This window comes from Orbicella faveolata, unplaced genomic scaffold (genome assembly GCF_042242905.1).
Source record: "Orbicella faveolata isolate gen_17 unplaced genomic scaffold, um_ofav_v1 contig_1, whole genome shotgun sequence".
Lineage (NCBI taxonomy): Eukaryota > Metazoa > Cnidaria > Anthozoa > Scleractinia > Merulinidae > Orbicella > Orbicella faveolata.
The window spans coordinates 33,621,469-33,647,500 of record NW_028301536.1 but is presented as its reverse complement, the minus strand read 5'-3'; the positions used below and the strand labels follow the sequence as shown (position 1 = coordinate 33,647,500).

The window sequence follows — 26,032 nt, the reverse complement described above, 5'->3', positions numbered from 1 at the left end:
GGAAGTGGGCCGCACACCCACACCCAACTTTTCTGGGAGTACCCCCCGGGTGTTCACTAAATACGCTTATTCTGCAGACTCGTACTCAGTTGCTATTTACTGGTCACATTGCATTGTCTCAAAGAGAAAGCGGTCTTGATCGAGTGAGCGCGCGAAAATATAAAGGAGCGGAAAGCAGTGTCCAAAGCTTCTCGTGTGATTTAAGCATAACCTGCATGGCTGTAATATGACGTCCATTTGACGTCTTTAAGACCAATACGAGGATCGGCAATGGTTATCTTGAGCTTTTACTGCAATGAAGAAAACATCATGGATAAAAATTCACACTTCTCCCAGTCACGCCACGCCAAGTAGCATTGCGTGACAACAGGGCGGGGGACCAAGACTGACGTCCGTGACAGGCAAACGCTGTCAGTAGGCAAACATTCATGTTGTTCGTCAGCTTTATGACTTACCATGGTTAAAGGCATTTAGAAGATAAAATGGTCGCGTGGTAATAAAAAACAAACAAACAAACAGCAACAAACATGTGACATTTTCCAGGAGTGAGCTTTTCCAGTTTAATAATCGATTCAGAGAAGTTGGCCTGGTCTTTCACACCACATGTCAAGTATAATCGAATCGTTGTTACCTTCTAGACTTCTTTAGAATTCCCTTCAGGGGTGCCCTACTCTTCTTGCTCGCAGGCGCCTCTTCTAAGCGGCTCTTATGGAGCGCATTCGTGAGTAAGCTCTCTTTTTTGGCCTGTGTAAGATCCATCTCAAATTTGTCCAGGGCACTCAAGTGTTGCGCCTGTAAATATAAACTTTGCTCCATTGCAAAGCGAAGCCTTCTTTCGAACTCTTCGACTCGTCTTCTCTCGTCCACGGGAGAGGGAGCATGCTTGGGTTGGGCTGAATGACCGATGTCTTTTAAACGATCTTCGTGTGTGACCTCCTGCTTGGTTCCTCTCTCCAGTATGTGGCTGAATACAAGAAAACATACAACATGCTATTTTATGCCACACCATAGATAATACAGCCAATCAGAATACAAGAACCCGTCGTATATTCGACGGTATCACATCCAACCTCCCAATCATACACCGCGCGAATGTCGCATTGAGTGTGTCATCCACTGCATTTTCCATGGCATGACATAATATAGTTATGCAATGCTCTCTCGTGGTATACCATGAAATATCCCACCTGTCACTTGTATTTCATGTTTATAGGGAGCTTACACACCGAACAATGGCAGCGAGGTTGCCAAAACAGCTTATAAATGAGGCAGTGTCCACACTACGCTGTGGGAAATTGAAAACCCAGCTTTACTTCTACGGTTAGGCCTGCCGTCCACACTATTCCACCACGAAAACAGAGCTTTTTGAAAACGCTCTTCTACCTGGAGGAATTTGGAAACGCCATTTTTGTGCTTTCGTGGGGACGGAAAACAATTTGAAAACGGAATTTTTCGAAAACGATGGCAAAACATTTGATGCGTTTTCAAAGTGATACTTCCGTTTTCAAATTCCCTCAACGTAGAGTGGACAGAACCTGAGTGATACACCAACGTTACACGTGCTTTATAAATCTTTGTAAATTTCTTTGCCGTGCCGTGCAAATCACCAAGCTTTCTTGATTTTCGAAAACGTGGACCCTTAACGCGAGGTTTCATATGTATTTAACTGGCGTTGGCCGGTGTCTCTGTAAAGGATGGTTTTGACGCTCAACAGTTCTAGATAATTGCGATGTTCTTAATCAAAATGTTAATTATTTAAAGCGGTTTTCATTCGAGTGTCGAAAAGTAGTTGGCTTTGTACTCACTACGCTACACGATTCGGTTTAAAAAGACTCGCGCCACTTCCTCATCCAATCAGAAGTAAAACCAAAACCAATCGTGAATCGTTCGCCCGCGTTTTCCCGCGCTTCGCGTCAGCTACATGTAATTACTTCGAGCTTTGATTGGTTCACTGGATTGTCTGTGTCCTTTGTGATTGGCTGGAGTGATTAGATCGGTTTTGGTTTTACAACAATCAGACGAAAACCGCCAAAGTCATCGGTTTTGCTCTACGTCGGTAATAACTGTACCACTGATTGCAACAGCCTGCTTAGCAGTCAGTTTTAGGAGCACTAAGAAAGTTACGCCATAAGAAAACATAATAAAGAGGTTGAGGATGAAGTTTACGGCCACAGACAAACGGCAACAAAAAAAGAAAAACAACCTTCTGCTGACTGCGTTTGGCTGTTAGGCCACGAAAGTGAAATTATTTACATTTTCTGTAAATAGGGGATTTTTTCTCTTGTTGTGTTGGATTGACTACGAAAAGAACACAAAATTAGGGGCAACTTTTGCCATTTCCCGTTTGCTCCACGCCATTCTTAAACCCTATAAGATGTTGGCTAAGCAGACCTGAGTCTGATCTGATCCTCTTCGGCAAGTTTATTTGACAACAGTGGGGTCTCTTCTTGTGGTTCCGCACTCGTCGAATCGAGGCTTTTCTCGTCACTAGCCTCGCTATCGAACATGACGTCAACAGAATAATAGATGGACACGAGAAGACAGAAGCTGCCGAACAGAAGCAGCACCTTAAATAAGAAACAAAGTCACTAGTTAAGAAGGAACCAATAAATCCTCCCGAACTTTCATGAATGTTTACATCAAACTCTGTAAACAAGGAAGAGGCTTTTTCTGTTTCCATTGTGGGAGTGGTCAATTAACATATCTGAATTTAAGTCAACTGGTTTTTTAAAAAAACCAGCAAAATGCAGTAATGTTTACATAGCTTCAGGCAAAACGATCACAAGACAAATCAAATTATACATTATGAACTGAATCCTGCGCTGTGATTGGCTACCCAAGTGGGCAAGAGGGCGCTATCTTGCCCGCTTGGAATTACTCGCTATGTCGCACAAGGAAACTGTTCTTTTTCCATATAATAAATAAATTCTTTATTGACCAAGCTTGTTCGGTCAAGATGGCTGGATATTGGGCTCACTTTTTTTTTCGCGTGTTTATGGACCTCGACCCCGTCTCGGTCCATCAACACGCCAATAAAAGAGCTTGGCAAATATCCAGCCATCTTGACAGAACAAGCTTGGTCAATAAGCCATAAATATAGACTATGAAGCGACTTCTATGATGTAAAGTCGTCTTTCGAAATCCGAGCATTACCTTGAGCGTTCTCTCGGATACAACGTCTTGTGGTGTGTACAGCGGTGGCCTGGGTGGACATGGCGGTGTGTCATTACTGTGAAGGTACCGGCCACTTGCCGCTTTCTCGACCAATCTAAAAAAGAAAATGTCGTGTTCACTTTAAATTACATCATAGTGTTTCTTGTGTTTCTTTAAAAAAAAAGAAATAAGTCCAAGAGATAAATCACCTGTAGTCCCACGCTGCCAATTTTAAAATTAGCAACAGTAACATATCAACAAGGATAAAAAAATAAGCAAAGAAGCCAACCAACGAACTAACAAACAAACAAACAAGCAAACACTATACGGACGAGCCCTTTGGAACAAGTTGTTCGTTGTGTTAATCGTACCTCTGTCTTTTGCGTATCTGTTCTGGTGTCATGGACGAGCCATAAAAAGTTAACTTCCAGTCTGTTAAGAAACCTCGGCTGTTATCAAATCCTACGGGGACGAGAAAAATTATCACGCAACAACTCAACAAAAGGTTAAATGGATATCATTAAGCAATATAGCATTATAAGACATTTTAGTCATAGAGGGGTATTTAACTGAGTGTCCGAAACCAAAACCAGACCATACTTACCAATTAGACTACTCAGCTAAACTCAGACCGTAGTAAAACCAAAAACAAAACCAAAGAAATTGCCTGATTACTTCCGACACTCAATTGAAAACCGCTCTATCCTGCACGATATCAAGTCATCTAAAAAGATTCAGTTTCTTAGATACTTTGTTACAGACACAAGGCTGCTCTAACAACTTACCCCGACTGCTCAATTAGAAGAAATTCGCTGTCACAGACAACAGTCGTAGTTACCGCACAATTACATGCATTGTAAGTTATACTTTAAAGCGACTGATCAATTCACATAAATCCTATGTTTAAGATATGCACGACTCGATTACATACCATTGTCAATAACAATAAGTTGCCATGTTCCTTGTGGCTTTTCTCCCCAGCACCGCACAGTGGAGAATGTCCAGTCCACGAAACCATCCGGAGACCTACGGTGAATAAGAAACTAGTGAGACAATCTCAGATAGTGCAGAGTGTCATGTATAGCTCTGACGCAGTACTCGTAACACATGCAGTTCCTATATAACCCCTGCCATTCACTCCTGGTTTGTATTGACCTTGCTAGTCAGCTAGGGATTTTGATGAGACATAATCTTAGCAGTGTGTATGTTTGATGTGTGTATTTTCATTCACAGTCCAAGAATAACTTACAGTTAATTACCGTTTGTCAAGATAGCTCTCGAATCATGTTGCAGAGTTTGCAACTTCTTGCCAACAACACCATGTCAAGCTAACATCGTAACTCAACAGCAATAAGCGCAAAGTTGGCTTTACCTGTCGTGTTGTCTTGCTGTAGCCAGTTTCGAGGTTGTTCCTTCAGCAGACACCAAACTAACCATCAAGTTTCCACGGCGTCGGTGCTTAAGGTTCACCTTGAAAAGGATGGTAGAAATATTTAAAGGTGAGCATGGAATTTGAAACAATTCAATTAAGCTGAAAGAGCTGAGAATGAATGTACTTCAGTCTTAAAGCGAAAAGAGCGCGTTTACCGAGTAAGCTGCCGTTTAATCTATGGAGATCATCGGAGACTAAACCGAAGCAAACAAGTGCAGACTTACGACTTACGATTTTAATAGCATCATTGGCTTAGATTTTTCGATCTTTAAGCTTTGCCATTAGATATCGTTTCGAAGTCTTCGAGAAGAAACAATTGTCAGAAATCAATTTTGACTTGTCCACTAACCTTTCCCCTTTTGGAAAAAGGTATGAAGGCTGCTCTATCGGATAAAATGTTGGGACACATTGAGGCTTTCTTTTAAAAGGATAAACAGAAATCTCTACTTACGGTGACCGTCACGTGCTCTAAAGTAACCAATTCAGTAACTTTGTCTTTAGAGACTGAAAATGAAAGCAGTCATGTCAGAATCATCTGTACCTCCATGTTTTTAGAGATACGCAACGAGGCGTTAATGAACATACTGTTAGTGCATCCATGTGTGTATGCAAAGAAGGAAGGAGTTTTCGACGCTCCTCTGGGCAAATATCTCCGTTATCGCGTGCACTATTAGCTGCCTGTTTGTCAGTCTGTTTGATTGATTGACCCAGAAAATTACAGGTCTGGAGAATCTTTGTTTACGATATTTGTCTCATCAGCATAACTTGCGCCCTTCAATCTCGGACGAGCTACAAAAATATCAAATGTCAAATCCCAATATTGAAAGGGAGTGGCACGATTATCTGTCCCAAGAAATTTGAGCCCGATTTATTAAATACTCTTTGTGTAAAGCGGACTTGAAAACTAAGAAATTTAAAAAATGTATGGTGCTTTTGCTACCCAAAGATTTTTCATTTTTTGAAAACTAATATATCTTCATTACTTGGGATTATTACACCCAAAAGACTTAAAATTTTGTAAACTACGAAGTTTCACAAGCTCTTTACATGTTTAAAGTCAGTTTGCATCTCTGTACTATGATGCATTCTCGACATAAAGGTGGCATGCTGATAAAAAAAAAAGTTAAAAACAATGACGCCAGCATGACGACATTCCCCATTTGGCCGACATACCGTAGTACTTTTCAATCAGTTGATTGGTTGATAACGGGATTTGTTTGCCAACATGAATTACAGGTGTTGACCATGACGTCATCCAAGGTGCTGCCTCCCAGACCTGGAGCAAACAAACAGAAATTATTTGTTACACAGGGTTAATTCATGACCGTTCTATAGAGTACTTGCAGCTATCGGCACAACTTTTCAAAAGCATCCAACATTTACCTTAGCGGTGTTAACCAGTCGCCAGGAGTCCAGAAGTCCAAATCCATATTTATGACTATGGTGATACCCAGCTCCGTTTGTGTAGTAATCACTGTCATCTACATCATGCTGGAAAAAAAGAAAAAAAAAAACCTTCCGTTATCTTTCTTTCTTTTGTACATGAGAATAAGAACAGAGGCGACTCACTCCGGCCCAGTACTTTCGTGAAACCATGGCGGAAGAGGGCGAAAGAAAGTGAAACGCCTCACGACCCTTCACGTGATTGACACGTGGACTCAAAAAGGGAGCGAAATGTTTGGTCGGGTGTGTTGCCAAAGGAAACAACCCGACACCCCTCAGCGGAACACAGCGGTAAAAACTGTGCGGTGTTTTCAAATTTGTAGCCTTGAATGTCTACCATTTGATCATTATGGCAAATATTATGCCAACTTTGGAATTTTTCTGGCAGTTCAGTTCTAGCATGAGCATAGTTTGACTAACCACAACTAAAAAGGTAAGTCTTGCACAGAAAGCTTAACCTAACAGGTAGAATAAATGGCCCATAAACATGACAGATCAAAGATATACTTAGTAATTAAAAGGGTTATTTTACTCCAATGCCACTATTCTAATCCAAACATTTTTGTATGAACTCTAAAACAATGCAGTAAAGAAATACCGTAAATCATCGAATTAGCGCCCCCCTCGAATAAGCTCCCCCTACGAATAAGCGCCCCCTAACCTCCCCCCATATCGTGGACGAGTAATGAGACAGCAAAGGATGTATAGTTTTCGTCATGTAGTATTAGATTAGGACATTGTTTCAGTTTGAAAAAAATTACAAGTACTAAGGGTGCCGCGATTTAAACTTTAGGATCAGCTTTTTATGTCGATGAACAACTTCTGTTGTTGTTTACGCGCAGATTGTGTATACAAAATTATGATGTCTGGCCACGATTTGAGAAAAATTAAATAAGCGCCCCCTCGAAAAAGCACCCCTCCTTGTTCTCCTAAATTTGACCGTGAAATAAGCGCCCCGGGCGCTAATTCGAGGATTTACGGTAACTCATGGAATAACGCTTGTCGTCAGATCTCTCACTGCCAGATTTTCGCATAATCATGTCCTTTCAAATGAAACAATTTAGCTAGTTATCACAAACGGAACGTGAAAAAAAAAAGTGAAATACAACACAACTGTAATTTCTCCATACCTTGACAGCAGTAATAGCAATAATATGTTGAACATCTCTCCATGAAAGACAAGGTCTGACAAAAATAACCATACTTAGTACGCTTCATTGTCACTGCTTAGGATAATTCACAAAATTCCAATAATTTATTTTCAACTAAATACTTTACTACTCTTCCATGCTATCAAAAAATCCCTAAAATTCTTAATTTGGGCAGATACATTAAATTTTATCTTAGTATTCCTTTCTTTATTCCTGGCTAAATCAATCAGTTGTGTTGTAGTTTTAAGCCTTACCTGGCCTGTAACATAAGAGCTATCATTCCAGCTGCTAAGGGCGCCGCAGCCGAAGTGCCTGTATGTTTATCAGTGCAGCCTGTCCCTGTGCCGAGACGCCAATCAGTTGTCACCTGGGAAAATAGCATTAAAATCAACATCAACAGGGTACGTAGTTCTGGTCTATTTAACCCTTAGCAAATGTTCAGTTTCAATTCACTTCATCCGTGTTCTAACATCTCTTCCTCCCACAATTCTTGCAATTGGATTTGAAAGTTTAAATTGCCCAAATTTGTCAAAAAGATGTCAAAAAATTTATTCTCTCACAGAAGCTTTGCCATCTAGTGACAACAATACGTTGATCTTGACTGTAAACAGAAGTGAACATGTTTCTCAAGTTTGTGGTTTCACATTAAAATCAATCTCCTGTCCCACACCTGGACAAACATAGTAGATCTCCACATCAAACTAAAACTGTTAATACACAGAGTGCCAATGTAAGTAGACGTACGGTTTGGATGTGTAACATAACCACTTACTATGTTCCTCTGCATGCCTTGTCCACTGCTGTATGTGACTGCCAGCATAGCAGCACAGTGTTCTGCATAATATGGCATATCACCTAACTCGTCCACAGCACCTGCATGAACAGGAGGACACATTATTTTGGTTGATGGAATCAAAGTAAACCTCTCTAGGAACAGCTCTGAGCTGAGATAGGAACTTTTTTAATATATTCTAAGTAACTAATGATACGTGACACAAGTTATATACTACAAAATATGAATAAATTATTTACAATATGCATTACAAAACAGTGGAAACGGAAATTACAGAGTTAAAAAGGGGTTGAAGTGATGTAACTGTTTGTCAATTTTCTTCATGCAGGGGCATGTACACACCTTGTTTTCGCATCTTAGACTCAGCGAATAGCTCTATTGATCTTAAACTTAAAGAAGCCTTTTATATTAGTAAGAACAAACCTGACCTTAACAAACAGTTACATCACTTCAACACCTTTTTAACTCTGTAATTTCCGTTTCCACTGTTTTGTAATGTATATTGTAAATAATTTATTCATATTTTGTAGTATATTCTAAGTAAATTGACATCTCTATCCACACTAAACTCTTTTCTTGACTGGCTCCATGCTCTTGAAAGAGACTAGGATAAAGTGACTACTGACAGAGTACATGTACACCAGTAACCATATGCAGCACTAGTTCCGCAGAACCACTTGTCTGTAAAAAGCACACATCTAGATGTAGGCCATCATCAGGGACATTATAAGCACTTTCTGATTGAATCTCAGTCTTCTCTTTCAGCAGGGGAAGAGCAGTTTATGTGTTCATGAGTGAAAAGAGTATTTACATATTGTCCATAAGCCTGTAATGTGTGTTAAGGGCTGTAGTTACATAGTACTCTGTAAGTATAATTTTCTATGCATGCATTGGTTGCCTATATAGTGTTACTAACAATAATGTCACTGTTGCCCTGGTGCCCAAGCACAGGTGCAAAGCCCTACAGCTACTGCACATAGTCTTCTTCGTGCTCCCAAACTCTCTATGTCTGTATGTGTGTATGTATGTATGTCTCTCTGTCTGTATGTCTGTATGTATGTGCTTAAAGTAATTTCTGTAATTTTTGTAAAGAGACATTAATGTTAGTAATGATCACTAACCTATTGTAACAGTGTAAATGGAGTTGGCATATCCATCAAAGTTACAGTTGTCTTTGAAATGTCCTCCATTACCAGAAGCCACCACAAAAATACTGCCATAGCCTTTCCTACCAGCAAGAACACCATGGGCAAGGGCAGCCTATGAAACAAAAAAAAATGGCCTATTATTATAAATTTATGGTAAAAAGTTAAACTAATGTGCAGTGCAAAAGTAAAATAATATGTCTCGGCCGTCTCGGGTGTCTGGAGGTCTCCACTGTGTCAATAGATGGATTTGTTCTCGGTAGCCTTGAGTTCAACTCCTCTGTCACGCTCTGTAACTACAATGTAGCTGACTGGTCTACCTTCCGACAGTTGGGACTTTTTGATTTCCAATGTTTTGTTTTGTTGTAATATAATAAATGGTGACTGTTTGAGTTTGGCCCAGAAACTATAGGTGGTATTTCATAGCAAGAGCAAGGCTGTTGCCTGAGGAAATTTTTCAGGAGCCCTTCAGTTTCCTGAATTCAAAAGTTAGGAGCCCAGCCTAGTCCACTGATCATAAAGTAATACTTTTTATAATTTATATATACATCTTCCCACTGTTTATACTCATCTCCCACTGTTTATTTATCTCAGAACCCATAACAAGAAACAAAACTATACAACTTTTCAAATCAAAGCTACTATAAAAATAGTATTTTTCCATGGTTTTAATTTGCATGCTTTTGTAAAGACTTGTAGATTTGTATGTTCAAAAGTGAATCCTTAGAATACCTCAATTGACCTTAACTAGTTCAACCTTACCCCCTGCACCTCTAATGAGCTAGTTGTAGCTGTGATGAGTCACAAACCTGTGCCAATTGATGAGGCCCATCAACAGTCTTTCCATTGTCGTCAGGTCCCCAGCTGAAAAAAATAACTGACTTGAAGCATTATGTAGCAATAATATTTATTTATAACTGTAATATATATTCTGTGCTTTACAATTTGTAACTAAAGAGGAGAACAATATTAGCGTGACATGAAATTTGAATCAAAATAAATTACAGTGGTACCCCGCCTTACGACCACCTTGTAATTACGGACACTTTATTCTGGCCCAAACAAATGCTCAGTCAGTCATTTTTGTACATAAAGAACCCCCTTAATATTACCAGCTTTGTGTGGCACATTGGTGACTGGATTAATGGGGTTCCATCGTATTAATGAATTATTAAATATAATTAGTTTTACTTCCATTATCAATACTGACCTACAGCTATATATGTCATTGATGTGCATCTTGCTGTTGAATGCCATGGCCTCAAGGCTATCAGTCATGGGACCATCTAAGATCCGTACCCCTAAAAACAGTCAAGAAAAAAATACCATCAGTCAATTACCCGCTGGTATTAATATGGAGGAAATCTATGGAGCTATTAATAATTCATTACCTGATACTTTTGCCCCATAAGCAACCCCAACTGCACAGTATGTGTTAGGCACAGCAGCAATCTCACCAGCACACCTGTAGATCAAAACAATTATTAAATACAAAAAAAAAAATAACTTAACATGTTTTCAAATAAATTTTAGTAGTAATACTATAGCTCTACAGGACATGATTATACATTGATTGTAATTTTGATTAACATCTGATCAATAGGGATGGTTCTGTTCTAATATTTGAACAATGATGTTTGAATGGAGCTAAAATTGTATTTTAAATTTTTTTTTATAACATTATGCATGTTCTAATTTATTGCTAGTATCAATTTCCATACTTGTAAACACATTAATTTTTATATCATTGTGGTTAAATTGTTACAATAAAAGAAATACAAACAACTGCTTTAATCTTAGTTTTACACAGCCTGATGCAAACAAGCTAGTTTGGAAGAACTCAAAAGTAGTCACTGTAGTTAATAGTCTGACTGCAGCTTTGTAATTTATACATTATTTTAAATCTAAAATTCTCAGACTCCACTTCCTCCCATGTTTAAATCAGGATGAAAAAATAATTATGTATATTAACAGGCATGCTATTTTCTAAATTTTTCAAAATATTATTCACATGGTCGTACCACATTTACCAAGCATGGTCAATTTATCTTGATACTGGAATTATTGTTTTCATTTTTGCATCAGATGGTGATTCAGAAAAATAGCAATGCTAATTGACTACCTTGTTCCATGATGGTTTAGCCCAGCTTCATCTGCTCTCGGCATTGGATCGTCATCATTAGAGTTTATGTCCCAGCTACCTTCTGAAGACTATATTGATGTTGATATGGTTACCAATGGATTTAAATGATTTTAAGTACTCTTTTTCTTTGAATTATTATCTTACTATAATTATTATTAACATAATTAATAATAACATTTACCATATTACTGTGAGATTACTTCATTATGATAACCTCAGAGCAGGCAGACTCATTGTCAATTTCTAATTTGATCTCAGTGGAAACTAAATAAATACATATATGAATGTACATGTAGGTTTTCTATTGTTAATTTGATTTTTTTTGTTATATAATGAAATGAGTAATTGACATACCAAAGCTTGAGCAATTAAGGATCTATACACACTACTTGTGATATTTGTTTTTTTTACATCACACTTGCCTGAAGGCTCATGCAATTTCAAGAGATGTTCAAAATATATACTGTCCAGCTCTTAGTGTAAATCCTTCATAGCACTTACATTCTTTGATTACCAAAATATTAAATTATAGTTTTTAAACATTCATGTTTAAATGTTCTTTTATTGTTATAAATTAAACTAAGCTCTCTTTCGGACTCTGTGATCAGACACTTCAAAACTCAGATCTTTAACTTCAGCTCTTTTTTTATGTACATGTACATCTTTTCATGTATCATCAAATTCACTCATTTTATAACCAACAATTAATTTGATTCATTTGTTGATTTAGGTTCTATTTTATTTTTATTATTGGTATTTGAAAAGTCTTCATGAGAACTCTTTCTTGACGAAGGAAAACCAAGGCACTTACTGAAGAGACTATTCTTACATACTTACGTAGTTGTCAAGAATATCTGGATTGGTCCATTCCACACCTTGGATAGGCAGAATAAGAAGAGATTGCTAACTAAACAGGTGAGCTCACCATAGAAACTTAAAAGTTATACTGACATGCAAGTACATTGACTCATTTCACTTCAGTTGGCAGAGAATACATGGTGACTGTAACTAGTGAGACAATCTCAGATAGATATACTCCTTGTCACATAATACAGAGGTGGAATAAGCTCCTGCCAACAAGATGGGTACCTGGCTTTATGTTTAACTACACAGTCATCTGAGCAATTTACTCCTCAGGTAGTGCTCCAAGCTGCGACCATTTTGGTCATCATTAATAGTGAGTGAAAAAACATTTGGCAATTAAATTTTCCAAACAGGTCACCAACTTGGCAACTAGTGCAGCACAAAAGTCAAATGATTGCTCATCAACAATGTTTTTTTGTAGTATAATCAATAAGCCAAAGGAAGTACACCATAATTTCTGCACATTTGTCTTCCTTACCCATTTTTTTTTTTTCCATTTTATTTTATTTGCTAAATCCTTTACAACAGCATCGGGCATTCTTCCAACAATTTCAATATGGGCTCATCATGGTCAGCAGTATTAGATCCATGTTAAGTGACACACATTGTTCCTCCTGGCAAACCCTTAGAGTGGTCTTAGCAACGACCACTTTACCAAAGGAGGTTGCCAAAAGGTGATTTCTGAGAAACTTGAGCTTAGAGCCCTGTAAGGTGGTTCACATATCTATCTAATAGAAATTTACTTACCATCATCAATCACCGAAACAACTATTCCACGTCCTGTTATATTGTTCTCCCAAACACCAGTAACATTAATATCATGTCCTATGAACCGTAAATTGTCCTGCAATTAAGGTGACAAAAATGCAGCCACTAAGAATGGGCCATTTTCATATTCTCTGTTTTGGACTGGAACTAGCTTGCAATGGAGGCTAATGCAGTAGAATATCATAAAAAGAGATTAACGTCATTTGCATTTGAAAAGAGTCCTGGCATAAGCCTCAGTTGCAAGTTAGTTCCAGACTGATACTGAAAATATGAAAATAGTCTATTCTGAACGTGAAATCCACAATTTGGACGCAATACACTGATCCATGGTGGTAACTTCATTTATAATTATGACTTAATAGCAAAATAATATGTCACCTAATTGCTTGTAAAATAGCTACTGGGATCCTGCCAAGATGCTAGACAGTCCTCATTTTACAAGCTTAGGGTAGTGTTTATCACCCATTTAGAAAAATTCATGACTTTCAGTATTTTTGGTAAACTTACGCTAATCTGAAAGAAGCAGGAACTAAATAATTTTTTTGTTCAGCAAAATCGGGAATGCTCTTTAAGGAGACTTCTCCATGATCAACAGTTTGTGGGTTAAGAGAGACACCTATTTGCCACAAAATGTGCTAGTGTAATAACACTTGTTGGTGTTTTCGAAGTTGACCCAAACCAAGACGATCACACTAGGTGAACTACTGAATACTCTAAGGCTCAAAAGATTTACAAACAATTTGGAAACCTTGTAGGTTAGTGCAGTAACATCATAGCTTTGTAAGAAATCAATAGGTGACAAAATTGATAGTACTGGTTGTTATATGTTTATTTTAATATCTAAACCACTTAAAAATGCCAAAGTTGTGTGCTAAAAAATCCCACAATGATGATGGTTAAGAGATCCATTCATACATCTCCTAATGAACTCATTTTACTGTGTGCAAGTAACAACCAGAACAGAACTTTAATTTGTCACGGCCAAGCCATATGTCTTTAATCACAGAACAAGATGTCTGTCAACTCACCTAAGCTTGTATTTTATCAGTTTATTAAAAACTGTAGGTTTGTGATTTGCTGTCCTTTTATTTTGTTCCCTTTCTTTTGTCAATGGTTCTTCTTTTAATATATTTAAGCTAATATACCAGCCTTGTAAAACAAAATCTGAATCACATCTGGTGTAAGTGTATCTTTAACTGCCGAGCTATTGTCATTGACACTCTCCAATTAATTGTAACACTCAATATTGCCGGATAAGTCATTGACCTTTTGAAATGTGACTAATTAAAAGACCCTGAATTCTCGAATTTAAAAACTCAACAAGAGGATCGGTGGCCAATTTAAGATTAAAAAAATCAAAGAAACGCTGAAGAAAATGTCAATTATTTCACTTACTGAAAGTTTCAATTCAAGATATTCTAGATCTATTTCAATAAATAAATTAATAATAAGGAAATTCACTCTTACCAAGTGCCACTGACTCGGAAAATACTGATCCTTGAATTGAAGGCTTCGCCGAAAGCGCATTCGAACAACTTCCTGTCTTGACCATTCGATTTCTGGATGATTCGCTAAATGCTCCGAGATAGCATTTTGCACTTTTCCAAGTTCATGTCTTTTGATCCCGCTTTGGTTAAAGAAAGTATTATGTATGTACAGGTAATGTCCAATAAGACCTCCAATTTGGCCGCGGTTGACAAGGCCTGCCTCGTCCGCGATGCGGTCTGCTAGCGCATGAAGATCAGTTATATTAGAATAATGTTCCATTGGTATCCTTATCGCCCATGATGAAGTGAAACTGGATGAGTTAGAAGTTCTTTTATGGTCGAGTCCATTGCTATAATAAGGTCCACACGTCAATAGAGCAAAAACATGCCAGTACAAAGCCATAAATAGCCGCCATTCTAGCAGCTTAATGCGCATAACAAGTAACTAAGAGACTAGACGAAACATTCGCCGGCATCTCAACGAAGACGGCCTTGTAAGCAAAGGAGAAATTGGCTGAAAATTTGGCGATTCCCCTGTTCTTTATCCGCCATTCTTGCCAGTTCATGTAACCAAGCCTTCAGGCTTTGTCCGAACACAACCGGAAGTCATTCCAAACATTTCAAAACATCGTCGCTTGCTAAGAATCCTGGGACGGTTTCTCTAGGTTCCAGTTTCTCCCGTACAACTCAATGTGGCGATATTTTGATCCATGAGGTTATGAGGAAACTTCTTCGTCGATTTTCGTCTTACGTTGCGATGAGTTCCTACGAGGTTAAACATAATGTGAAGGGGCGTGAATTTTACATTGCTTTGGAGAAAGGTATATATTCTAGAATCGTGTATGTAAATTTATACTTTAATAGGTAGCAGTTGGAACCAACATCGAACTCAGATCCTAGTCCCCGAAGATCTGAAAGGTTTTGAATTAAGCTCACTTGAACTGTTTGTTCTGAATAACGAGCCATTCTCTTTTAAGCTTATGTGCATCCCCTTTTTTACGGGTATTGGAAATTCATTTTAAAAGCAGATGAAATTGGATTGGTGATGACATCTTACCAAATCACATGATGGTGAAGGGGGGGGGGGGGGGGGGGGAAAGGATATTTCTAAAGTCCCTAGGAGAGGGCATCCATCCCCCAAGCAGTGAATCAAATCTTCCAGGGAAAAGGGAGGAACGATTATATCCTTTTGCAGTTTTTTCTTAAGGGATGTTGCAGATGCAATTTACTATCCATCTGCACCAAATGTCATCCAAGTATTGCACGAAACAAGTTCATATTGACATGCAGGGAACTGTTGGAAAACTGCTTGACAGGTTGATGTGTTTCTATCGAATATTGGAAGCACTCACAAAAGTTTGGGAGAACTCAAAAAAACTGTGGGAATGCTAAAAAAAAACTTTGGAAACTCACATGCAGCCCATGCTCCAACAGCATTCCTCGTTTTCCCAAATTTTCACTCATTATAATTTAATAGAGACAGAAAACAGAGATGACAAAATTGTAGTCACAAGAGGTACTGGGCACTTCGCCTTTGATTGCGGTATTTTTAGCATGATGCCACACATGTAAGACAGTGTCACTGGTAATTTTTTCTTGAAACCATTTTAGGCAAGGCTGTGCTGCAATATGAAAATGAAGGAAATAATACCATGAACATGTACCACACCGGCGTACCTACAGAATACAGAGGGCAGGGTATCGCTGGTCACCTGGCCAAGGTGAGTCCTTACAGGGGAAATCATCTTAAGTTTCTACATGGAATGTGCATACTACAAATTTTGTTTAATTTTTTCCAGTGAGGAAATTCCGTATCATTGTGCCATTTCTGTTACTAAAGAACTGTTTTATTCCTCTTTAGGCAGCACTGGATTATGCTGTTGTCCAAGATGCCAAGGTTAAACTAACGTGCACATATTTGCAAAAATATGTAAAGGACAATCCTTCACCAGAGTATACATCCCGTGTTGTTTGACAGCTCAACATTAATTTTATCCCACACCATAGATATTTTAGCACTCATGAAGAATTGATGAATACTTGTAACTTTTATTTATTTCAATTTCTCACTCAAGGTTTCTTGATTTGGCTGGTCCAATTGAAACTTACAACAAGACAAATATATTGATAATAGCAAAATCTGCTGCTTTTGTATACAACTGTTAGGATGTTAATAAATTTGACTAAAACAACATGAACTAATAATAATGTAGATGTATGTAACAACACTGCTGATCACAAAAGTGTGAGACTGTACACTACTAACTAAAGCAGATTCTAAAAACTATATTTTTAGCACATTGTCCTTTAAAAATTGTATTTTAAACAATATAAAAGGAAAGAAAATAAAACTTGATCACTGTTTGATATTTATTACCATCAAATCTTTAAATATGTGTTTACTAATGCAGTAATGAATAAAAGTATACACTAGCCCGCTACCGGCTTTATTAAGACAACCAAGTTTACCTTGCATTTACTAGTAAAATATATGTTACTTTAAGTTAGAGTTTTTCATTTGTCATCCAACAAAACATCCTGTATAAATTATGACACAGTATTTCCAGTTTGAGGTAGTTTGGTTACACAATAGCTTTGACTACAGTGTTGGCAGACACGGAAGTAACAAGTATATTCCATTCAAAATTAATGTAGAAATTAGATTAACTGTGTGAACAAAATAGCTTATTAAATGTAAGTTCTGTAAAAAGAATTTGTCAAACATTTATTCAATTATTTAGTAAGTTCCAGACTTTATTTTTCATGACATCAAACTTTTACTTTTTTTTTTAAACAACACAGGACATTTCATGCAATATAGTGATTTCACACTCACCATATTGAAATTGAATTATTAAATGCTAATATGAACAATAATGCAGTACGCATGCACAAATGAATATTATGCTTAGAAACAATTCATGCAGATAATTATTTAAAGAAAGTAGATTTCCTTCAGTTCCAACCTTTTTTTTCAAAATTGTTCCATTGTCATCTGTATTTCAAGAGCATTCAAACCTTAATTTTGATTAGTGCCTTGTTACTTACTGCTTGTGGATGTCCTGTGGCTTTTTTTTTTTTCATACTGTATGGGCATTCTTTAGTGTTTTTCACATTAGCATAAGACTTGTTTACTCTGTAACCATATAAAAAAACGGGTTTTTACAATAGTTCTTACCAAAAGTCATCAGAGCTACTGACAAATATGAAGAAACGTTCCTTAATTTATATTGAAAAAGATATTATATTTCTAGCCCTGTTGTAGAGATCTATATGTCCTATAATCTTAATCTCCATTAATTGAATAACAATATTGTTTCATTAATAGACTCTTTGACAATAAAATTGTTATGCTTTGCACAACCTAGGTACAGATAGAATTCCCAATTATTTTCGGATATATATGATATATGTCCTCTGAGTATTAAAGTGCTACTGTGACCAAAAATCAATTCTACTTTTTCTTTGTACTTCAAAACTGTATAACTGAACCACTAAGTGACCGAAGTTTTAAGCCTTCATTTCAAAAAGACACTTGTTTATTTTGACTGAAATTTTCCTAATTAATGGTCTGCCATTACTAACTTTAAAATCTTGAGAGAGCTGGATCGAGGATGAGACAACGTCAAAGACTCACTAGTTTAAAAATGCAATGCGTGGGCACGTGCCTAAATTAATATGCAGCACAGGAGTTTTGAACTTTCAGACTTTTAAACTCATGTTTTGCATGCACAATAAGCTGCGTTTACATGCTCCAAGTTTAAACTAGCGAATCTTTGACATCATCTTATCCTCGATCCAACCCTCTGAGGTCCAAACGGTCAGTCTTGAATGTGAAATGGCAGAAACTTGCACTCCTTGAAACAAACTCGAAATCCTAAACTTGCACTCAAAGAAAACAACCTTTGGATAAAATTCAAAGCTCAAGATTTTGCCAATCAGGTGTCAAACACGCTTTTAAAATCTGAAGGAAAAAGGGGAGTGAATTTTTTGATCATAGTAGCACTTTAAGGGGGAAACTTATTGCAGTATTTTTTTAAATAAAGTGTTTGCCACACTTGATGCAATTCTTCATATGCTAGTTAACTCTAATTTGTAACATGTTTTCTGAAACCAATCAGTCTTCTTTTTCTTCTTTTGTACTAAATGTTCGGTAGCTTCTTTCCACCTTCATCAGAGCTACCATGAAGAAAGGTTCCTACAAGTGCTACAAGCTCATGTGCTGGAATATAAGCACAGAAGAACGGTTTCCTCTTATCAAATGCTCCCTCATGCTTGCATACCTCTGATTCAACATTAAAAATGACCACAGCACGGGGTTGTGGTACAAGCAGTTACTGACAATCCTTTCTACATTGTAACTCTGATGAAGCTAGACAAAAGCCACCAAGAATTGAGTGAACAAAAAAAAAAAAAACAGATTGCTTCAAGAAAGTTTCTTGAAGATGTCTAATAGTGTTCGCAATACTAGTAGCTGCTATTTTGTAAATTAATATTAAAAATCTTTTAAGCAGGAAATTGTTATCAACCCCCTATAATAAAGTTAATTTGAGCATGACATAGTACATAATTTTTAAACTAATGATGAATTATTTGGTATAGCAGCAGCGGGTAGAATTCCTCTGTCTCTTGTCTTTTGGGTAATCAAATGATGGCAATCTTATCCCACCATCTACCATATCAAAATCCTCCCCGACTTGATCGTCATTGACAACCTAAAATTAACCCATAATGACAAATATCAATCAATGGGAAGTACACCTTGATGGACATTTGACATTAGCATTGCAAAGATAATAGATTGCTAGGATAATCTTGAATCAGGAGCTACCTGTCAATTATTGTCATTCCTGGTCAGTATATCAGAATTCAGATGTAATTTCCATGATTCTCAGCAATTCAATTCAAAACAGTTCTCTTACTAGTATTGAGCAGTTACTACTGGCAGATACTAAATAACTTAAAAATTAGTTAGACCACAAGTACAGTCCCTCTTTTGCTTAGTCCATTAAGTGTAACCAAAATAAACCTCTGGGCAAAAAATTGTCATGCAAAATCGGCCAAGAATTTTGCACAGCGATTTATTTATCTTATAAGTTTTCTTTTGTGTCGTGCACAATGGACTGAGTGAAGAGCCTGAGGGGAGAGCCAGTGCTATAGAAACTGGAGTGAAGTGCTAACCTCTTGAGCCACCACACTGCAAAATTTAAAAAATATTCTTACCAGATCAGGATGATTTGCAAACTTCATGTTTTTTGCAAGTTCTTGGAATACCTATAGTACACAATCAGATGACCCACACACCATTTAGGTATTTCTTTAGATTTTTTGGGGGTTTTGAAAATGAAGTATAGCATTTAATGTATGATAGGAGCTAGTCACTAACCTTAAATTAAGTTTTAAATTAATGTTTAATAGCTAATCTCTAGTTGCATAGCATGTAGTTTGATAAATTCACTAAGTGATTTCATGGATTGTATTGTACTAATTTGTACATACGTACTTATTCACTTTCACATTTATATTTCCTTTATGTTGTGTCCCCAATTAGCAGCAATGCTAAATATCCCCAGACACTTTAATAAAGTTTTTGTTGTTGTTGTTCATAATTCAGTCAATCTTTGATAACGCAGATGCACTTCCCACACACTCATTCATGATCTGGTCTTCATGGTTTATCTCTTTTCACTTGCTATTTTTTATTACATTTTAATTAAAGTGTGGTGAAATGAAAGTTATTAATTCTTATATCACAAAACGTTTGTTTACCTCTTGAACATTCTCCTTTGTTTTTGCACTTGTTTGATAAAACTTCAAACCAAGCTGACTTGCAAACTACAGGGGCACAAAAAAGGACACTCTTAGTACACTAGAGAAATCCTGAAGATATATGCAGGTCAGAGTTCTAACTTCAATTACATCCTGGATTTATTCTTGACAATCACTTCTGGCTGGGACTAAAAAAAAAACTACTGATCAATCCTGCTATTAATATTAAAAAGACCAGTAAGTACTCATATTATTTTACAAGACATTTTTTAATTACATGTAGTAAATATTTACCTCCTCTCCAGTACGAGTGTCTACTTCCCACCTTTTTTCATCAAAATCACATTTGTTGGCCACTAAGATTACTTCTTCATACATTAGCTCATGCTACAAAAGAAAATTTAGATTTGTTGATTTTAATCTACTTTAGTTGTGACTTGGCAACCTCGACACTTGCATGAGCCTCTCCAAACTGTTTAAAGTATGAAGTGTACTATGATGTACTGTATATCAGCAAAGGGATATCAATAATGGCTCCCCCCAACGTGATGGATGGGGAGCGGAGAGAGACAGGTCCGATATGTCTTATATAAATTTCTTACATTTCAGTTCTACATTTTAGTCATGCTCTGAAAGTAAGATTATCAGAGGCTAATAATGGACAAGAGGGCTATACTGGGTGAATATCTGCCCAGCCTCCAGGGTCTTGCCCACTATCCAGAGTACAAATCAAGCATAGAGAGGTCCTGATACATGAATTGAAAGACTAGTAGGTCAGTATTCTCCCCTTAAGTTCCTGTTAGTGGAAAACTTTACAATTGAAGGGTTTCATGCAAAAAGGGCGTATATCGCTTTTTGGGCCAATTTTCATTTTTTGCAGGATCGAGCTAATTTTTGGCAGACTGACTTGTTTTGACATGGAAGCATTATTCCGTAATTGTTTTGTTGGTTTGCGCTCTGTTTAGGAGAAACAACATGTGCAAAAAACTCAGTTTTCCAAGGGCCTCTTTTGGAGATCTTTTGCTGAACAAAAAACAAAAGAAACCTTTTGTTTTGCTAAATGATGAAGTAACCGAAGCATGGCACTTGCCGCTAGTTGTTCGAACCGATACAAGGTTTAATATTCATATAATTACGCTAATCGCTCACCGTTGCTTTGTTAGCGCAAGTGAATAAGGCACTGAACAGGCTGGATTCGAGTTTGTTTTGTTGGACACCGGTTTGATACGAGGTCAGCTGATTTTTTTTCCAGTCTATATTTCTCTACTACTTTCAAAAATCAAAACATCTTTTAAAAAAAAAACTGTGCTGTCAAAGCTGCTAAAAGGAACTATTTAAGTTTGCATCGTGTCAAAATCCACCTTTGAAGGATTCGCTCCGAAAGACGCCGCTTAGAGAACTGAGCTTTTTTGCATAGGTTATTTCTCGAAAACAAAGCGCAAATCAAAAACAATTATGCAATGACGCTTTTCATGTCAAAACAAGTCAGTCTGCCAAAAATTAACCAAAAATTAACCTGCAAAAAATGAAAATCGGCCCAAAAAAGCGATGCTCTTTTTGCATGAAATCATGCATTTAAGACAATTGTACACGTGGACCAGGACTAACAATAAAACAGGTCACCCACGCACATCACTCAATCTCTCCAGCCTTATTATGTTAAGTACACCAAGCTTGTCAACAATATTTTTATTCTTGCCCAAACAAATGTTGGAAATTAGATTTATTTAATAAAAATTTATTATACTGTTAGTACCTTATTCATTGCCCTCAGCCAGTATTGAAGCTGATCAAATGAGCGAGCATTTGTAATGTCATAAACCAATAATACACCCTGGAAAACGTAACAATTGACATACAGTCATAAACTTCAGTGCCAGTCCTTTACAAGAATTTATACCTAGGTATTATCCACCTCATAATTATTTACTACTTTTAATGATTTATTGGCCAATCAATTCCACTACATATGTAGATACATAACAGCAATGAAACCTCGGGACAACCCTCCAACAGCAGTCTGCTGTAGAATGCTCTGTCAGTAGAATGATTTTGATTTGCTACAAATCTGTTTTGAAAGAAGATTTCTTCTTAGCTTGAGAAAACATGCATGCTTACTGACTTAGATTTCTTTCAATATGAGCTCATTTTCCATTCCTCACAAAAGCATGGTGAGAGTCTCTGCGCCATTTGTTCCTCCCCAGACTGCTCTTGCCTTTTTTTTTGTCCAATAACCCAATCCGGAACCTGCCACAGGCTATTATAAAAATATATATTAAATGTTAACAACTGTTGAACAACACTGCAACTCACCTTTGTGCCCCTAAAGTTCATGGCAGTCAGGGTTCTGAATCTCTCTTGTCCTGCTGTATCCCTTAGGTGGAAACAAGCCAAAACATACATGTACTGTATTACAAAAATTATTACTCTCAATCAAATGTTTTGCCTAAAAACCTAACAGTTACGTGTTTCTTGGAATATAGGGTTTTAACAGGTCTCAATGACGTATTATAAGTTTCACAAACCATATTTGTAGGCGGACACGAACTCCATCCATAATGGTAATGACATTCACAAAATCAATTCCTGATAAGAGAAAAACAAAAACAAACTAAATAAACACTAATGAAACAATTATTTTACTAAGTATTTACTCTAACTTAGAGTATTTTTTTTTTACTTTAATCGTGATTCACACTACTTACAACACTAGTACATCTACTTACCCAATTAACAACAGTAATTAATACAACTACTAATAATTTTACAGTAATAACTATTTACAACAGTAAATACAACTACTTACACTACTTACAATACAATGCAGTTTACAAATACTACTTATAGTACTACTATTTGAGTATGGTAACCAGGCTTTGATGACAAATTAACGAAGAATTTATCAATGAAGCTAAAGTAAATTTCAAGTTACGATCTAGTTAGTTAGTTTTGTATAAGACTAGTTTTATTAAATAAACTTTATTTCACTGTTCATCTAATGTTGAATTGCAAACAATGTATGGTAGTAAATTATGTGTTCCTTGCCATTACCTCTCTGAAATATATAATGTGAAATAAATGCTTACTTGGAGGAAAGGGGTTAAAAAGTAAAAACTTTGGAATTTTGATTGCAACTTTCATGAAGTATTCACAGGTGAGTGATGCATTTCAAGTGCATTTGAATTGGTTCATTACAAAGATTTTCAAAGTTAAAGAAGGTTACTTAACAAAGGTCCCCCATGGTTTTCCTGTTTAGGAACAGGTTGGGGAGTAGTATAATACCTGTATTAGCCTGACAGTCATTTTCACTAGCCCCCAAAAATTGCTCACAGACGTAATAAATTAATTCAAAATAGAATATTATATACAATTAAAACTACAATTTCAGTTGAGTTCTTATTGACAGTACTTCATTCTGCAATTTGAATCTTATTAAAGTTTATACCCCTGCCAAAAACCTTCACCTGCCCATCAAGTATGAAAATGTATGCTTGTACTCAGGGTTCAGGACAATACATTACTGTACAATCCACAAGAAGGACTGCTCGACAGACAATCATGGACAAATTTGCACTTTTGGCACTTTTGCCCACACGCCAGACGCAAATACAACTTCACCTGCCTAACCTCGCCCCCCATACGATGTTGGAAACTACTACCTGCAATTTCTTCTCATTTCAACATGGTATTGGGTGGGGAGGGGGAACAGTAATGCAGCCCTTTTCTCAAACTTCAGTAGTAAAACACATACAATTCGTTAAATAACATATTAAGTGTCCCAAGGACTTTTGTCCACAATCATAGAAACTGAAGACTGGCAATAAGCCATTTTACAGTTGTGTGCTTAGTTACCTGGCTTATAAATGCAAGCAAGGCTGGAGGTGACCTTGTTTTGACACAGACCTCTCCACTTTTCTCATTAAATGCCAATTAGTTAGCATAAGAACAACTTGGTTTCACACAACAAAACCAGGGAGGTCTGTATCAAGACAAGGTCACCTTCAGCCGCACTGCCATTTAAAGGCCAGGTCACTAAGCAGACAACTTTCAAATGGACTATTAAGTCAACACAAGTGTTACTTATTAACTATAAAAACTACTCACCATATGTTGGCATAAGCGCTGAAGTGAAAGGTTGATCTGGCTTAGAATAGCATCTTATCAAAGATGATTTGCCAACTGCTGATTCTCCAATCAGCAGAACTTTGTAACTTAAGTCATAATCTTTGGGCTGCGATGACATCATTCACTTTACATCAAGTATCACCCATTTCTTATCACCAAACAAGTGCTGCCCAAGGACTGACTCCTCTGTGTATGACCTAACAATAAGGATACAGCCATAGGATTGTGTCAAACGTGATACAAACATAAGAAATTTATCATCTATACCTGTGTATTAAAATACTGGCATTTTGGACCTCAACCTGTAAACCTCACTCACACTCACTCACTCACTGCCTTGTCATGCTCAGTAGCACATAAGGCCTCTACAAGATCCGGTCAAGTTGTTCGCATTCCTTGGTATTAGAAATTTCAGTGGCAGGTGAGATTTTGACATAAATAACAGTGATTATCATTTGATGCATTATTTTTTTAAATGGCATAGGTGTCCAATTTCCACAGTTTGTAATTGGATACTTGTTACTGGAAACCAACGTGATCGCACAAAACTGCACATAAGAAATAAGGCAGCTAAAAAACATTCATATTAAAGAAAAGTTGCATCTGTTCAGAATGAAAATTGAATAAATGCAACCAGAGTTATGGAATATCAAATTAAAAATAAACAATCAATGCTGCAGTAGTTGCTGCACGCACCCTAACGAGCCCATGAAAACTGCACCTAGTCTCATTTATTGGGCATAAAAACTCAAATGCGATAGCCGTTCTACTACCTTGTCAAAATTTTCAGCCAAAACTCCTTGTAATAATATATAATTACAGCATGGCAATGCAGGATGTAATTAGGCAGACTTATATTCACATATTCAGTCCTAATAAAATTTTAAAGCATATAAAATTATTACTGGAGATTTCCCGATTCAAGAAAAGTGAAATTAAATACTGTTCACAACAAATATTTCAGGTTTCGTGATGAAGATTTCCTTTTCTTCTATAAAGAATAACCAAAATCATCTTGGTGAGATAAAACAGCCAGCAAATCGTAGGCATGAACCACAAACATAAAAAATACATAGCGAAAATAGCTAAAAGACCCTTGCTGAAAGTAGCAAAATGTAGCTTACCTACCGGCTGCATTGACATAAACTTCCGTTTATCCCCAGAAATAACAGGTGTTGAATTTTGTTCGCGCTGAGTTCACGCTCTTATTGGTTGATTTACAGTCACGTGAGTAAGTAAAACGAGACGAAGGGTGCTTACCATATTTGTCAGAATAAACCGGTGGGAATGACAGTTGTATAATGGTAAGGGTTTTTCTAAAATCAGCAAACCAACCGAACGACCTGAGATGGCGCTTACCATTTGCAATTCGATTTCTCGTAATTGTTTTCGGCTGATGAGAGGTTGGAAACTGGAAAATTTACCAAATGGTAAGGAAATTTCCGCCGTTCCCTTCCGAACGGAAAAAGAGGACTACCTCTGAAGGTAGTCTACAATTTCTGAACGGATTTTCCGGAATTTTACTGTTCCATTTGACTTTCAACCGAAATTTCCGGATTTTTTTTGCTAAATGGTAAGCACCCGAGAGTGCCTTAGTTTGCAGTAGCCATGAACCCTTCCAACCCGGAGGAACTGCCAGAGGTCAACTACATACCTTATATCTTTTCTTATCCACTTTCGCGTTTCGTCAATGTTCTTTAGACTCGCCAAACAATTTTTTTCAACGCAGAACCCAGAGGAGCCATAGGGATTCAGTCAA

At 37.0% G+C, this 26,032-nt stretch overlaps 3 protein-coding genes across 6 annotated transcripts in view; 1 reads left to right on the top strand and 2 right to left on the bottom strand.

Moving 5' to 3' along the window:
* LOC110054104 (proprotein convertase subtilisin/kexin type 7-like) overlaps positions 1-15,056 on the bottom strand; it is a 15,846-nt gene extending 790 nt beyond the window's left edge. The window contains exons 1-21 of one of the 2 annotated variants that reach the window (XM_020760439.2): positions 14,360-15,056; positions 12,872-12,968; positions 12,098-12,135; positions 11,240-11,328; positions 10,509-10,582; positions 10,328-10,418; positions 9,927-9,981; positions 9,094-9,232; positions 7,952-8,052; positions 7,434-7,546; positions 7,159-7,213; positions 5,969-6,076; positions 5,759-5,861; positions 5,037-5,089; positions 4,526-4,623; positions 4,085-4,179; positions 3,525-3,615; positions 3,154-3,268; positions 2,392-2,567; positions 632-964; positions 1-290 (exon numbers count right to left, since the gene is read on the bottom strand). The exon at positions 1-290 is cut by the window's left edge and continues 790 nt beyond it. In XM_020760439.2, coding sequence (XP_020616098.2) covers positions 275-290; positions 632-964; positions 2,392-2,567; positions 3,154-3,268; positions 3,525-3,615; positions 4,085-4,179; positions 4,526-4,623; positions 5,037-5,089; positions 5,759-5,861; positions 5,969-6,076; positions 7,159-7,213; positions 7,434-7,546; positions 7,952-8,052; positions 9,094-9,232; positions 9,927-9,981; positions 10,328-10,418; positions 10,509-10,582; positions 11,240-11,328; positions 12,098-12,135; positions 12,872-12,968; positions 14,360-14,815 — 2,496 coding nt within the window. In that variant the 5' untranslated portion in view covers positions 14,816-15,056 and the 3' untranslated portion in view covers positions 1-274. The remainder of the gene's footprint in view (positions 291-631; positions 965-2,391; positions 2,568-3,153; positions 3,269-3,524; positions 3,616-4,084; positions 4,180-4,525; positions 4,624-5,036; positions 5,090-5,758; positions 5,862-5,968; positions 6,077-7,158; positions 7,214-7,433; positions 7,547-7,951; positions 8,053-9,093; positions 9,233-9,926; positions 9,982-10,327; positions 10,419-10,508; positions 10,583-11,239; positions 11,329-12,097; positions 12,136-12,871; positions 12,969-14,359) is intronic. The other variant, XM_089273309.1, reaches the window with a different exon arrangement.
* Positions 15,057-15,071: 15 nt separating this feature from the next.
* Positions 15,072-18,937, top strand: LOC110054103 (protein NATD1-like). The gene is made up of 3 exons (XM_020760438.2): positions 15,072-15,200; positions 15,991-16,100; positions 16,241-18,937. Exons 1-3 carry the CDS (start codon positions 15,098-15,100, stop codon positions 16,352-16,354), a joined length of 327 nt encoding a protein of 108 aa, XP_020616097.1. The 5' UTR covers positions 15,072-15,097; the 3' UTR covers positions 16,355-18,937.
* Positions 16,736-26,019, bottom strand: LOC110054101 (uncharacterized). Of its 3 annotated transcripts, none has more exons than XM_020760436.2 (9): positions 25,928-26,019; positions 24,253-24,470; positions 22,674-22,734; positions 22,462-22,522; positions 21,905-21,982; positions 20,443-20,535; positions 20,149-20,214; positions 19,603-19,653; positions 16,736-19,094 (listed from the first exon to the last, which is right to left on the bottom strand). In XM_020760436.2, exons 2-9 carry the CDS (start codon positions 24,392-24,394, stop codon positions 18,969-18,971), a joined length of 678 nt encoding a protein of 225 aa, XP_020616095.1. In that variant the 5' UTR covers positions 24,395-24,470; positions 25,928-26,019; the 3' UTR covers positions 16,736-18,968. The 3 variants fall into 3 exon arrangements, with proteins under 3 accessions (XP_020616095.1, XP_020616094.1, XP_020616093.1); XM_020760435.2 differs by lacking the exon at positions 25,928-26,019 and adding an exon at positions 25,402-25,459; XM_020760434.2 differs by lacking the exon at positions 25,928-26,019 and adding an exon at positions 25,398-25,443.
* Between the last annotated feature and the right edge of the window lie 13 nt (positions 26,020-26,032).